Source organism: Eleginops maclovinus, chromosome 10 (assembly GCF_036324505.1).
Source record: "Eleginops maclovinus isolate JMC-PN-2008 ecotype Puerto Natales chromosome 10, JC_Emac_rtc_rv5, whole genome shotgun sequence".
In the NCBI taxonomy this organism is placed as follows: Eukaryota; Metazoa; Chordata; class Actinopteri; order Perciformes; family Eleginopidae; genus Eleginops; species Eleginops maclovinus.
The window spans coordinates 5876653-5891425 of NC_086358.1; the positions used below are offsets into that span (position 1 = coordinate 5876653).

General features: G+C 44.0%; 1 protein-coding gene across 3 annotated transcripts in view; it reads right to left on the reverse strand.

Moving 5' to 3' along the window:
* The window catches only part of rhbdl1 (rhomboid, veinlet-like 1 (Drosophila)), a 53561-nt gene that overhangs the window by 31691 nt on the left and 7097 nt on the right, over positions 1-14773 (reverse strand). Inside the window, exons 1-2 of one of the 3 annotated variants that reach the window (XM_063892856.1) lie at positions 7696-8020; positions 474-632 (exon numbers count right to left, since the gene is read on the reverse strand). In XM_063892856.1, coding sequence (XP_063748926.1) covers positions 474-632; positions 7696-7734 — 198 coding nt within the window. In that variant the 5' untranslated portion in view covers positions 7735-8020. Of the gene's footprint in view, positions 1-473; positions 633-7484; positions 7592-7695; positions 8021-14773 lie in introns of those variants that run through there. The other 2 variants (XM_063892857.1, XM_063892858.1) reach the window with 2 other exon arrangements.

The following is a 14773-nucleotide window of genomic DNA, read 5'->3' on the forward strand; positions in this document are numbered from 1 at the left end:
TTTCTATTGAAGAACTGTACACACATATAGCGGAAGAGTGAATGAAGACAAAAAGGAGGCAGAGAATAAAGAGCCTTTCTGATTCAAAGCATGGGCAAAGGGCTAAATCTACACAGGCCGTTTAAACATACGCTATTCAGTTCATATCAATACAATGTGTTGCTCTCATACTGTGGTTCTTCCAGCTAGGTGTGGCTGTTTTCTAGTACTTGCGGTGCACTGCTTGTGAGGTTAAGTGCCTGGATTTACCGACACATTAACTGGACAGATTGATCCCCCTTTTGCAGGACAGCAACCTGAATGGTCGAGTCAATTTTCGCCACTGCAGAGCTTGCCGGCTCTGCCTGAATCAATTCTCTAACCTTTCGGAGAGTGGGGAAATATGGGTGTGTGCTGCGGGACATGAAATACGTCCAGCGACTCCCCCTGCATCACTATCTGTCTGCAGGTACGTGTGTGAGGTCTCCACTCACCAGCTCGATGAGCTCCTGGTAGCACACCTGTCCCTCCTCATTGCTCTGGACCAGCGCTAACAGCATGTCCAGTTTGGACGGGTCCAGCTGCAGCTCATGGTGCTCCACCAAGCTGGTGAAGTTCTCCACTGCGATGAAACCGGTGTTGTCTGGGTCCAGCTGTGAAAAACAAAAAGAGCCAAGTCTTAGACCACTGGGATATGATACTATACACAAATACAGCACTTTGTTGTCAGGTATTAAGAGAAAAAACAAGGAGTCAGGCATTTAATAAAACATTACAATCGATGCAGACAATATTCTCATAGGCTTTTCCCTCCCCTGTAGAGTGTCACACAGGTTTTTGTGCATGTAAATGGTCTGCAGAGGCTAAAATCCCAAGAGTTTCTCTCCCACAAACTCTCCCCACTGCCTGAAACGGCTCAATTGGATTCCTTTGTTTACTTCTGTAACCATCATTATGTTACACTTGCTGTTCTATTGGCTAGAGTGCCAACACATTGTACGTCACAGTAAGGGGGTGGGACATCTGGGATTTGTCAACGGTTGACAAATCACAACAGAGCCGGCCAACCAACCTATCAGAGCAGACTGGGCTCTGGTTTCAGACAGAGGGTGAAAACAGGTGCTGCAGCACAGGCAGTATGAGAAAAATAAAGAGCTTTTTGAACATTAAAGCATGGAGACATGACACAAGAGAGGCACAAAACACAAATCCAAAATTGAAAATGAGCATAACTTTATTTATCTGGGGTTTAATTGTTTTTATATTTGATAGTATTGACTGGTGCACAAAAGAGTGTTTCAGTCTAATCTTATTGAATGTTAGGACCCTGTATCTTTGATTAGATGGCAACAACTCATATAAAGCTACATTTCTGATAACACAGGTACGGAAGTTGTTATTTCTGTTGTGCTTCATGGGTCTTTAATGATACGCAGCACTGCAGTGATAACGTGTGGGATTGCCCTGAGGGAGAATGCATCAGTAATAGACAACTATACACAGAAACACAATTATACACAGGAAGACAAATGAGAGGGCTGAAGGCATAAACTCAGACAGTGACACTAATATTAATGAAGCTGTGTTGCCTCTATGAAGAGAAAATTAGACCTGCCTGAAGAAAAAGCCCAATTCAACCTCATTAAAAGGAGCAGAAGGTTGTTGACGTTGGGAGCAGCGAGCGAAGACAGGCGGGCATGTCATCCTAATACGCAGTGATCTGCATTTTCCCTGAAGACAACAAAAAGGCCCTCAGCAGCTTTAAATGAGGTTGACTTTTCAGACTTTGCTTCTGTGTGGATGCTTGATTTGACTGTGTGAGTCCGACCTTGGTCACATTCGCAGCGAGTCGTCAGAGTTTTTTTCTTTTCTTTAATCACCACTCTCAGAGACCCACAGCCTCATGGGTTATTACTGCTGATGTCTCTACGCCAGCCCTGCTCCTCGTAATTGATTTAAGCGGCAGAGTGTCGTAAAAATGCCTGAGTGCAGTTGTCAAAAATAGCCCCAGCACAGAAATGGCTTGTAAAGTATAGGGTGTGTATCTGGGCAGCAGCTTCAGCTTATACTACTTGATTTTCTTCCCTCACCTCCTCCTCTCAAATTCACCCAATCACTCTGCAATGGAGCGTTAATTCCTCATGCCAGCTCTGCTTAGTACATCTGATTGTGTTTGTGAAAATGCGCCCGAGGACAAACTGGAGCAGTACAAAGAGACCACATGGGAAGGGCCCTTGCCGCTTCTGATTTTACTGTCTCCTGAATGCTAACACGGCCTCATTAAGTTTCAGATAGTAAACCAACAGCCTTCTTGTTGCCCCCGGGAGGCGGGAGTTTTCAGATGTTGCGTCAGTGTGGAGTCAGACGTGCTGGATCATCGTTGCCCATGTCATGAGTCCATGAGAAGATTCCTGTCTGGCCGGATCTGACATGGTTAGACAAAGGCGTTTCATCGTTTGCATGAGGAGAGCGGTATTAAACTACGCTGCGTCTAGTCAGTCCCGACTGCTGGAGGCTCAGAGCTCAAGGCTCTGCTGCTCAGCTAAGGAGCTGGAGATCAATCATTGGTGCGTGTGTGTGTGTGTGTATTTTTCATTCTGAACATGTTGACTGTATGGGCTCTGCTTGTTTCCCGTTCTTAAAGTGGAATAAAATCATCCCTTTCAATTCTATTTCATTGTATCACTTCCCTTCAAATGTGTATGTTTTTATTTACCAGGACAAAGTAGGGACAGGAAGTGGTTAGTTTTATGATTCCTGACTCCGATTTTGGGTTTTCCCCCACTTCAGGTTTATGTAGTAAAGATATGTTTTTGGTTATGACACTTTAGGAATATTTTATTTACACCAACGTGACTCAGTAGCATTAAAAGTGTTGTTTTTAAACCAAGCTTCTGTACAGACCAAACCACTGTTGTCTCTCGAGGATTTACTGATTACACTGTCCACGTCTTTACATTGTTTTATTCCATTCTTGAAAACCTCCATCTTCGTCAGTGTCCCTCACCCATTTCTGTATAATCTCAACCAGCAGCTCCTAAACCAGCCGTGTCACGGCAGCCTGCAACGCACTAACAATGACATTTGTGGGGGGGGGGGGGGACGAACTACGATGGGAAAGAAAACGGACTCAGGTTTATTTTTAGATAATCCCCTTAACTGTGTGGTCCATGGACATGTGTTAAAACATGGCCACATTCTCCCCTTAAGGCTGGCTGAGTAAAAACGTGCGGATATAGCCAGCATTTGTGATGTGATGAAAGGAAAGCACAGGGAAAAAAACAACAACAGAGAGGGTAGAGGTTGAAGATGGAAGAGGAGCGTGGGTGTTGGGCGGTTGATGAAATGAAAGAAATGAAAAATGATAAAGTTAAAAAAAAAAGGGAGGGTTTGAAAAGATTGAGGAGAAGCACAGAGGCAGCCAGAAATGAAGCAAGGATGCAGGGAGAATAAAAACGCCTCGCCGCTGTCTGATATTCTCCGCCTAACCCAGCAGTCTGGCTCCTCTTCTCTTGCCTATAAGAGGGCTGTGACACACTCCGGTGCTCTGCATTCACTCGCCACAGATAGATCAGATCGTAATGTGCTCCTGGCTCAGCCCGGGATGACAGGGGGAACAGAGAGCCACGCTGGGGACGTCTGATTACTGTCAGCCTCCATATGTCAGCACATCACTACACATACAGCAGCAGCACAGACTGTATATGGACGTGCAGATTTACGGAAAAAAGCATGTGTTGACGCTGAGCTGTCACACTGCACGGAAAACATTCCCTTTCACATGTGTGACCTTATTCAGGAAGAACGTTACACACCGTCTGCAGAGGATACAAGGAGGTGGAGGATTGGTTCTTGTAGCCAATTAGGGTTATCAATTAGCGAGATGGGGTACACCGAGATAACCGAGGGTTGGCAAGAACGTGCCTTAACTAGGGGGGTGAGACAGAGAGAAGAAAGGGTTGGAATAGGAGGGAATTGGCGCTGAGAAGGAAGCGGTTATTGAAGCAATCCAACACTGGTGAGGGCGACACTTTGACAAGCTGCATGCGTTGCCTTGGTTACCAGCCGCCTGTGTGTCCTCCCTTTCTTATGTGCATCCATAGTGTAGACTACACTATAGTGTAGACTACACTATGGATGCACATAATGGTGGATTTATGAGGCTCTTTCTGCTTTTTCTCTGGTAAGGGTAACTTATTGGATACAAAGCTTAGTTAACTGATCAATTAGTCAATCAGCACAAACTCTATTGGCAAAAAATGTCTTTTTTTAAAGTAATAAATGCCAACATTTCACGAGTTCAAGGTCCCGAAGCACGAAAAAACACCACAATATGAGGATATTTTCATTGTCGCTTTGTTTTCCGTGAATATATTTTATTTAATTGTATTTTTTTCTGACATGGCAAAAGATAGATCAAGAGGTAACCTTAATTAATTTCGATTGGGGCTCTAGCTGACTTTAGGCATCCACGTTCCCAAATTCATTCCCACCTTGCGATATCTAAATTTAATTATTGCAATCTGAACAAAAGGGCAAATCAACTTAAGGACAATTAATCCTAACAAACCGGTACATTATTAAACAACAGTACAGAACATTCACTGATAAGGCGTAAACTGAAGCCCTAACTCAATTTATGGCACACATAAATTCATTCATTATTTGCTGTCAAAGGGTTTAGTTAAGCATGAAAAGGTTGATCGTAGTTGAATCAACAGCATCTAGACCGAGGGATATGATGATGATGGTGATATAACTTCCATACGGTTGGAAATCACTACCAGCACTGGTCGGGTTCCCACTGACTAACCCGATGGCACAGAGCCAGGACTACAGACTCCTTTGGTCTCAGTGAATAAGACTTCCTGCCTAACAGGGCCGCTGTATCTGCAGAAAGCAGTGGCATTTACAGGGCAGCCAGAACATATTTGCATGGCATCAGATAAAACCCTTTTGATTGTTTCTGCTACCCTCAGGACTCACTGGTGTTCAGCAACAACTGGGCCACTGACTCTGTAATTAGAAAAACGCACGTTTTGCTGTGCCACCACTCAAATGTTTCCACTGCGATGTGAAAGCTATACGATCAAAACTCCCTTGTCCTCAAGTGGAGAGACACCCAGGGGATTTTCCTTGACGCAAACAATCATCTGACTACATTTCCTGGCGTTTAAACACAGTACAAACAGCCTGAGGCATTTTCTAATACAGCTCAATGCAAATCAGCATAAGAGAATGAGGAAAGGGGACAGTGTACAAGAGCCTTATTCTCCCTACTTGACATTAATATGTCAAAATAGTATTCAGAACCCAAAGTCCTTATGGGAGGAGGGATATAAATAAGCCAGATAAGAACTGAATGACACAGGAAGAAATTCCCTAAGTAAAGATAGCATACTTTAGTGGTGCCGACCATCAAGTTGTCTTATCAGTGGTGCTGCAAGACTATCAGAGAGAGTGCGTCTCTGATCATATGTGTGAGCCTGCAGAGGCCAGAAATAAACTGAGCTCAGCATTGCAACCTCCTGCAGACAAAGACTAATAAAGAAAACTCACTCATGTTGCCACTGGTGCTTTCTTCTTCTCTCCCCCTGCAGCATTTTCATGTGGTTCTGTGCGACACGGCTATGATACAGGGGGGTATTACACCTGCAGTGCTCATATAAACTAAAATTGCCGACATTTCTTCGAGTGCAAAACCGAGTAGTATAATAATACTTAAAAAAAAAAACCTACAGCATGGAAGTGAAGTGCCTTTCTTGTGTCTGACTGAAGGTGGCCACTGGTAGCGTAATTCAAAATGTTCATAGAGAAGAAATCCCTAGAGTATAAAAAACAACAATGTATAGACAGAGTAATCCTCATCCTTTACAGATGGCAGCACAAGCAAAGCACTTGACCTCCAGGTGTTCTTGTGGATGTGCTTAGAGACCGGTGGGACACTGCAGTCGTTGTGGGGAACCTCCAGTAAGTGTGATGAATCAAATCTGATGGCCAGAGAATACTTTTTTTTTTTTAAATGGCCATGCTCAGCAAAACATTTTCCTGGATAAAAACAAAACCATGTTTATACTGGCAGTCGATTTTTTCCTAAACACAAACGTCCCTGTCCACAGTCCAAAAGCTGTTGGCTGCACATTTTCCCTTCTTTCTAGTTTAATTAGAGAGACCTTTTCCGAATCAAAGTCCACTGCATGGAGTCCCAAAGGCAGAAAAAGCCTGTCGTCAGCCAGTGTGAGTGATTTGGTCTAGACTTGAGCTTAATAGGACCGCAGCCTGCTCAACTGGGGCCTTTGCAAACTGTCTATGTGAACATAGTGGTGCAAGCAAGAGTAAACCCCACAATCAATAAAACAGCCGGCTGTTTACAGCGTGGACGTGTATTGGCTTCATGCGCAGCCCAATGGCCTGCAACATGGAAACCGATATTGACACAGATGAGTCAGGCTCTTTGAAACCGCATTGAATGTGTCTGTGGAAGAGTATGTGTTCTTGAGGTAATACTAGGCGGTTGTTATCCCTGAAGTGCTTACACAGTTCATGACTCACCAGTGTGAACATCTTCCCACACAGGCTTCCTCTACTTTTTATGAAAACACACACATTCATAAAAAATGTGCCAGTGTTCACAGACACACTCACACACACACACACACACACACACACAGATCTCCCCAAGGCTCTTGAGTGTGTTGATCAATGTGTTTCTGATGGGCCACTCGTGACCTGTAAACCCGGCAGCGGATAATTGATTCCTCCCTCTTGGACAGAATGATTGCTCAATCCATCTGTTGATCAGGCACAAACCCCAGTTCATCATCAGAAACACAAGACACGTTAGAAAGCTCAGAGCTGAATGCAAGACATGAAACAGAGCTGGAGATACACACATGTCTTAAGGGAGCCAAACATAGACTTTTCTTTTCTGCCTTCAAATCCATATTGGCTTGTTAATTTTGGAGACGGTAGACCGAACCGCAACTCAAACATAGATCTGGCTGAACAGCAAAACAGCAGCTTGGATGGAAGACTCTAGAGAAACCAGATGTCAAGACAAACATTTTTCACCAGCCACTAACACGGTGTTTTCCACAGCAGGGCTGAAGAAGCAGGAAAAAAAAAGTTTCAAGTCAAATAATAATAGCTTCTATTCTTGTGAGCTGCACTTCACAGGAAATGCTTCAGAGCTCGAAATGAAAAAGCAAAATAATCTTGGTTTTTGTGACCCTGAGATGATAAGATTAGGGTTGTGGTAATCATAGAGAAAAGACAAGGGAAAAAATCACAGGCACATAAATCCATGCACAAACAGCAGCTGCAATCAACCATTTTCCTGTCATTCCTCAAATGGAAAATGCTCCAATCAATCCAGCCATACATCCGTTCATACAGCATATTCTGCACACACACCCCTTTCTCTCACCCTCCCTCCTTCCCATAAACCATGATATGATGCCCCCCCCCCCCCCCAACCCTCTTTTTGCTGTGGCTCATGATCTGACCTCACATTCTCTGGGCACACATGGCTCCATGATGCTTGCGTCCGTCGTGTTGTCTCACGCCCTCATTTTGCCCGTGCAAACAGCCCCCGCTATCAATCCTAACATCGGCTCACCAGCCCAGCCTCCACGTCTCAATCCCTGGATAGACGGCGAGGTGGCCAGGAGCCCGTAACCATAGAAACCTCTGCCGCCTGTCTGCTCACTCGCTTACCTGCTCTTGTATGAGCTGAAACAGGGAGCTTCTATCCATATACTGGCCAGGGAGGTGAGAGGAGCCGCCGAGGACAAGGGCATAGGGAGGAGCGAGAGAGGAGCGGTGGTGCTGTTGGGAAGGATGGGACAAGGTGGAGGGGGATTCGGTGGAGGTATAGCAGCTGGTGCCTAAATTGTAGCGTCAGGCTCCTTGGTGAAATCTGCTGCGTCCCCCTTTTGGTGATGGAGAAAGCCTGGTGAGCTGTGTCCCTGGTTGTCCTTTTGCTGGTGGGTGCTGTGGGGGTCCGTGAGAGAGCAGACGGTGGTGCAAATGGGCCGTGACTCTGCTGTGTGCCGGTGCAGCGTGGAGCAGGCAGTAAAACCCAGCTTCAGCAGACGACAGGCAGGCGAGGCAGATCCAGCATTCACTCTCCTCCTCCTGCTTGCTCTCCTCTATCCCATTGCACTGATTGCTACCTCTCTCTCTCTCTCTCTCTTCCTTCTCCTCCTCACACACACACACACACACACACACACACACACACACTGCGCCGCCTGCATACCAATGAGGCAGGGGAGGGAGGTGGCCTCTCTCTTCCAATTGCACACAGGGAAGGAGTGGCGATGGGCTGCGGCTCCTCAACCTCACTACGAGTAAGGAGTCTCAAGGAGGGAGCAGGGGATGGGCTCCACTGCGGCTCTGCGCTTACTACTGGCACACACCCCCCCCACACACACACACACACACACACATGTCTGGTCTGTTACTGACACACACCCACATGCTGTAAACAAGACAAAAGCGACTAACACTGAGGCTTATGGTGAAATCCTAACCATGTGAATATCAGTTTTAGGGCTGCAGAAACACAAGGAGCCAAAATCAAACTAATAATGATATCCATAGCCCTGATGCCCCCGAATGTCTGTGCCAATTATAAGCACTGGCACATTATAACATTGCATGCACTGCTGCACAATCAAGCAAACTCCCCGCCCCCCCCCCCCCCCCTAAACACATATGCACAAATTGAATTAGACTGTTTGGATGGCTCCAATGAGCTCCAACTCCGACAATTAAACAATCCTCCGTACAACACTTCATTAAAAGTAATTCCAGAATAAAGGCTCTTTTTTTTATGTTAATCTAATGCATAATAATGAGGCTGGCACGCAGGGAGCAGAGCAATAAGGTCAGAACATATGAGTGATCAAAAGGAACTTGTTACTACTCGTGTCGGCGGCAGGCAGGGCTTGATTTCACTGAATCCCCTTTGAAAGGTGTTTTTTCTCAGCACAGATCCGCAGTGACCCCCCCCCCCCCCCCCTCTTGAGGACAATAGCATGAGGGGAAGGAAGCAGCAAGGGGACGTTAATCTTAACTCGTAAAAAAAGTGACAGAGCCTTTAAAGGCACTGGAGCTCAAGACGTCGTCAGGTTTGGGAACCGGTGGTTACTTCAGCGGGCATTGAGGTGTTTCTCGTCTTCACCAACGACTCGGTGACAAACACTGCCTCTGCCTGTTTCAGAGCCATCATCGCACCAGATGTTTACACTTTCATTTTCCTACAGTCACAAAGGCTTATGACTCCTTTATTTAAAATGTCTGGACCTTGTCATCACAGTGTTTATGGCTCAGGCTGAGGCTGCTGAATACATGAAGCCCCGGCTGTATGTGTCCTAATGGATTGGGCCTCGGCCACCTTGCACATGGCAGAGCTCCCAGACTGTCATTTTGTCACCTTCCGCCATGCCCGTCTGACTCTTTTGTTCAAACAAAACCTTAATAACATCCCTATAACAATGTCAGGATTCCCTTCTGTGTGAGGAAGGACTGAAGTCACGCTCTTTGTTCAACCCAAAATCAACGCTCGGATTAATTGTCTCCAACACTGGTTGTGAGCGTGAATAAGATAAATCTAATTATAATGTCGCTGCTGGAGAAACTGTAATAAGTGAGACCGAATGAAAGAGCCAAAATGAAACTGGAATCAAGTGTTGCCTTGGTAACCTCAAAGGACTATAATCAAACAATGATTGAGAAGTATCGCAAGCAAAAGCAAAATCCATAGCAGACAGTAATGAAAGCAGAAACCGCTCTTAAGAAGAAACACTCAGGCTCTGGCATATGTCAGTGTGTGTGCTGGATGAACAACATCAGCAGAACACAGCCTTGGCTCTGCTTTAAAGGGGTCCTATTATGCTCATTTTCAGGTTCATATTTGTATTTTGTGACATGTCTCCATGCTTTAATGTTCAAAAAGCTCTTTATTTTTCTCATACTGCCTGTGCTGCAGCACCTCTTATCACCCTCCGTCTGAAACCAGAGCCCAGTGTGCTCTGATTGGTTGGCTGGCCGGCTCTGTTGTGATTGGTCAACCGCTTAAAGATGTCCTGCCTCTTAGCCTATCATGTACAATGTGTTGGAGCGCTAGCCAATAGAAGAGTAAGTGTTTCATAGTGATGTCACTGTGTAAACAAAGGAGTCCAATGGAAGCGTTTCAGGAAGAGGGGGGGGGGGGGCTTTGCAGACCATTTACATGAACACAAACATAACACACTACAGGAAAGTGAGAACCGAAAAAATAATAACAGGTCCCCTTCAAAGAAAGCCAATCAAATGGAAACACACAAAAAGCCTTGATGGATCTCGAATGGCACAAGATGCAGGTACACAACATTCACAAATATATGAACATGACGCCAACTGGGCTAACAGCCGCACCGCGCCTCGCGCCAGCATCGAGTATCATTGTTTCCATTAAACTGCCACCAAGTGACATTATCCAGATGACTGACAGAGCGAGATAAGCCTCCAGTGAAATACGCTCCTCTGCCGCCCGAAGCGCCCCCAGCTGAATGGTGTCCCTTGAGCCTGACTAAACCCTTCATGTTGTATTCACCCCCGGTGGATGGATGCAGACGGAAGGACGAACCCGGGCAGCTTGCTCCTCTATAACAAGGCCTGAGAGCGGCAGACAAAACACTGGTCTAGCCTCAGTGTGAGAGCGGAGAGAGAATAACAAGGTCTTTCAGGGAGGCAGAGAGACGCATTAATTAGACCGCCAGTCTGAACTCTTCCTCGCCAGCTTAATGACCTCGAGGTCCAGACGGCAGGTGTTTATTTATGGTGTCTGTATGTGGATAGTTGTGTTTCTGTCAGGAAAACGGATGGTAAGGAGCTATAAATGCGTGCCTTAGAGCTCGGATTTCAGTGTGTCTTCATTATGCACAAGCTCTGCCAGGGTTTTAGCACGAGGGGAGCCGGTACGCTCATTTATGCAGCAGTAGCTATGTTTATGCAAACGGGAGGGAGCTGCAGATGAGGACAATGAACGCTTCCAACTTTATAATCTAAACAATGGTTTCGCAAAGTTATGAACCAGGATTGAATCGTGCCTTTCTGTTGCGCAAAAACTTTCTTTAACATGTTTTCAGTCGTCCTGAAACTTAGGTTAAATTCAGCCGTGTTGCTCAGTCTACATATTTAGATGTCAGTAAAAGAAAAATGATGCCACGTGTTTCACAAAGGATCATTTAACAATAATAGCAATGCAATGTAGCAACGTATAGTAATTTAGTGAAATCTAGATGGCCTAAGTCTAAATCTTTTTTAGATGCTGTTACTTAACTATTAAACAGCATTTCGATATTTTTACATTGTGGAGCTGTATGTCATGTGATCCTCTTAATAGTTTTGCTGACTAATGTCTTGTCAGCAAATTAGGACATTTTGGGGAAAATACTTATATAAACCAATCCTGCACATTTATTCATAGCTCTAGTCTGGTCTTTTTCTAGCAAAGACAATATGCTCCTACGTCCCTTGCTAGCTTATTTTCAGCAACAAAAAACCCCCCTCAGACTTCCTGAATTGCCCCATATAAATTCTCCTACAGATGGCAATAACAAGGAATAACGTCATGAAAGCCTGAATAAAGGGGTTGTTTATTATATAAGGGTTGAGGTGGGCCAACAGAAAGGAGCTACACAGGATCTCAGGTTGGTTCTGACTGGACATACAGGTGATTCGGAGAGCTGTGATAATGGAAATACTATGAAAAAGCGAAAGAAACAACACATAAATGTAGTTTTACTCACAGAGGAGAAGCAAGAAAAACGTAAAAGCCCAACAGAGGGGAATTACACTCAAACCACAAGACCTGACCACATCATTGTGAGGTCAAGGGATGATAAGGCTCATAAAGAATGGCGTTCGTCTGTAAAATACAATTACCACTCAGTGTTGTCCCTGTGCCGGATCACAGTGTTGCCCCATTGCTCTCTTAGCTGACCTAATCTTTTATAAATTAAGAAGACAAGTTGTTCTGGGGGATTTCTGGAGCCTGCTAGCCTCGACTAATTATGTGAATTAAAATAGGTGGTGCTTCACGCTCAAGCCGCTGAATGCCAGGAAGTAGTGATTGTGCAATAGGGGGAATCACCCGCATGATGAAAATCTGCAGGAAAAAAATGAATCAGGTCACTGAATGACACAGTTTTAGTTCAAACTGCTCCACTTAGAAGATCTCTCGGGGACATAAACGGAAGAAGCAAGGAAGGGGAAGCAGAGCGTTAGAGGAAGGAGGTTGAAAAGGCGAGAGAATTAAGAGGAGAAAGGGAGAGCCGAAGAAAATGGATTTGAAAAGAATGAGGGTGATATTAGCATCTCTGTAAAACTGCCATGATTCAAATTCATAAGGCTGCCACACTTTCAGCTCCGTCTCTGCAATATTAACATCTCATACTGGGACAGCTCTGCCTCCAGAAAACATCAATTTTCATTTTTGACATTTTAGTGCCCCAGTGCCATTTGTTGTAGTTGAGCACAGGCTTTCTTTGCAGCTCCTTATGAACATTTGGAATATTCAAAGATGTAATGTGGAGAGACCTCTGGTGTCTAAACGTGCAACTGCATCCTAAAATGAGCGCCGTCCTGTTTCAAAACACACCTCAGAGTGTCCGTGGTCGCTTACAAAAATTGAATAAACTTGAAACTTTCATTAACACAATTTAAGCATACGACATAATATTGACAACATGACTTTAAAGCCTGCATTCACTGTGTCAACTTGTATTACCATCATCTCATATAACTGTTAGACAGAATCTCAGTTTGTGAAGCAGCATTTACTACATTTAAGCTAAGTCTTCCTTCAATGGATTGCAAACAACACAATGAATGACTTATATTCTAGCTGCTGCTGCCCTCTGTTGGTTAAATGCAGGTTCGATCAGAGGTCACCAGTTACGAGGGGACTTTAAAGCCCAAATACTTCTGCCTACTCAAATGGCAAATGTTGTGGGTTTAAGTATGATAACGAGAGGAACTGGTAATGATATGATAATTCTCCTAGTTTTCAAAAGACCAAAAGGGAATTTAGGGTTACTTTCAAAAAGCGTAGTATTTGGTAAAACTTTAATGAAGTTGTAGTTTACATCCGTGTCTGTCCTAAACATAATCACTTCGTCATTTGATCAGACTAGACATTGTTTTAAACTGTCTTACTTAGCATACTCATGTTTGAGTTATGCCCCAAAACAGGATTTGTGAGGTCGCAGTGTCCACATTATTAGCTGTTCCTTCTTCAGATAAAGAACATGTTTGTGCCAGATTTTAAGAAATGTCCTCAACGCCTTCCTGAGATATACATTTAGAGCAGAGCATAACAAAGGAGGCCGGTGACTTCATGTGTCAGAGAATGCGTGGAGTCATTTGAATAGATTCCAACACTTAAACTAAACAGTCAAAAAGGTTCTGGTGATCCTCATCGTAGAGGTTCTCTGAGTGGGCTCTGGGTAATGCAAGCCTGATGTAAAGAGGCGTCATTATTTCCAGGAAATGATATTGTGTTCCATGGTATGTTGTGCTAAAAGGGTCTTTTGTGAAAGGACAGAATTAATATGTTCGTGGTAAAATGTTCAGTCCGTCATTTGTAGTGATGGAGATATGTTTATAGAAACACTCCTCAAGAATAGGATCTTCATGTTGTTGTACATTTTCCGAGAATGTGAACGTCTTATTTTGTAAGATCCGTTATCACTTTAAGTCGTCCTTTCTTCATTTTGAGACACTGACGGAGAATAGATCATAAAACCAGCTACAGAAATGGTTTCATAACCATACATCACTAATGTATTGTTTGGCTTAGAGACACTTGCATAAAGCCCATTTATAGTGTGTACTAAACTGCAGAGGGTAAAGACAACTCTACGTCTTCTCTGACACACATGGGGCTATAGCGGCTTCTTTTCACCTGCAACTTCACTGTTGATGACTCCCTCATTATTAACTCAAGGCTTAGAGTATAAATGACTTATGACAGATGGTTATTAAAGATGGTCATCCTGAATTCTAGGCATAAAACATGGCTCTGGTTTAGCGGCAGCCTGTTGCAGCAGCTTGTGTTTCTCATGTACCTGAGTCTCCAAGTATTAACAGGGCAAGGGTTAAAGTCGGGATTAGGGCTAAATGTAGCATTCTCGTAATGTATCAGATCACATTGGAAGTGATAGGAGAGAGGTCAACAGGTCACATGGGTATCAACCATCGATCGAACATATAGATCACAACTGAAAAGTAGGCAGCAACTCCGTAGTATACCTTTTAACATTCTCACGGACGAACACATTATCATCATAACGTAATAATTGTATTATTAATATTGATGTTTACGAACACATTTCAGGTGTTGGCAGCCTATGTTTAAAGCAGGGGTGTCCAAACCTTTTTCACGGAGGGCCACATAAAGAAAAACATACAAAGGGCTGGGCCACTCGCTGGAGGTGAGGTACACTGCCTCATAAGTTAAGCTATAAGTTAGCAAAATCAATCAAATGTAGGTAAATTATTATTGATACTTCAATATGCTTTAGGAAACATCACAGCTCTCCATAGGGGTTTATTTATTTAGTTGGCAGATTATTCCTTAAAACAGAAGTCTCAGATTGCTCATAATAAGGGGAAATATGAAGGGTTTATTTCAAGCTTGTTATGTAATTTAAGTTATTGGGCTTTTTTAAAAATCAACTATGGTTTGTTCGAAATTGTTTTCAACTTTAATTGATTGAATTTATTTGAAAATGGGGCTTATTAA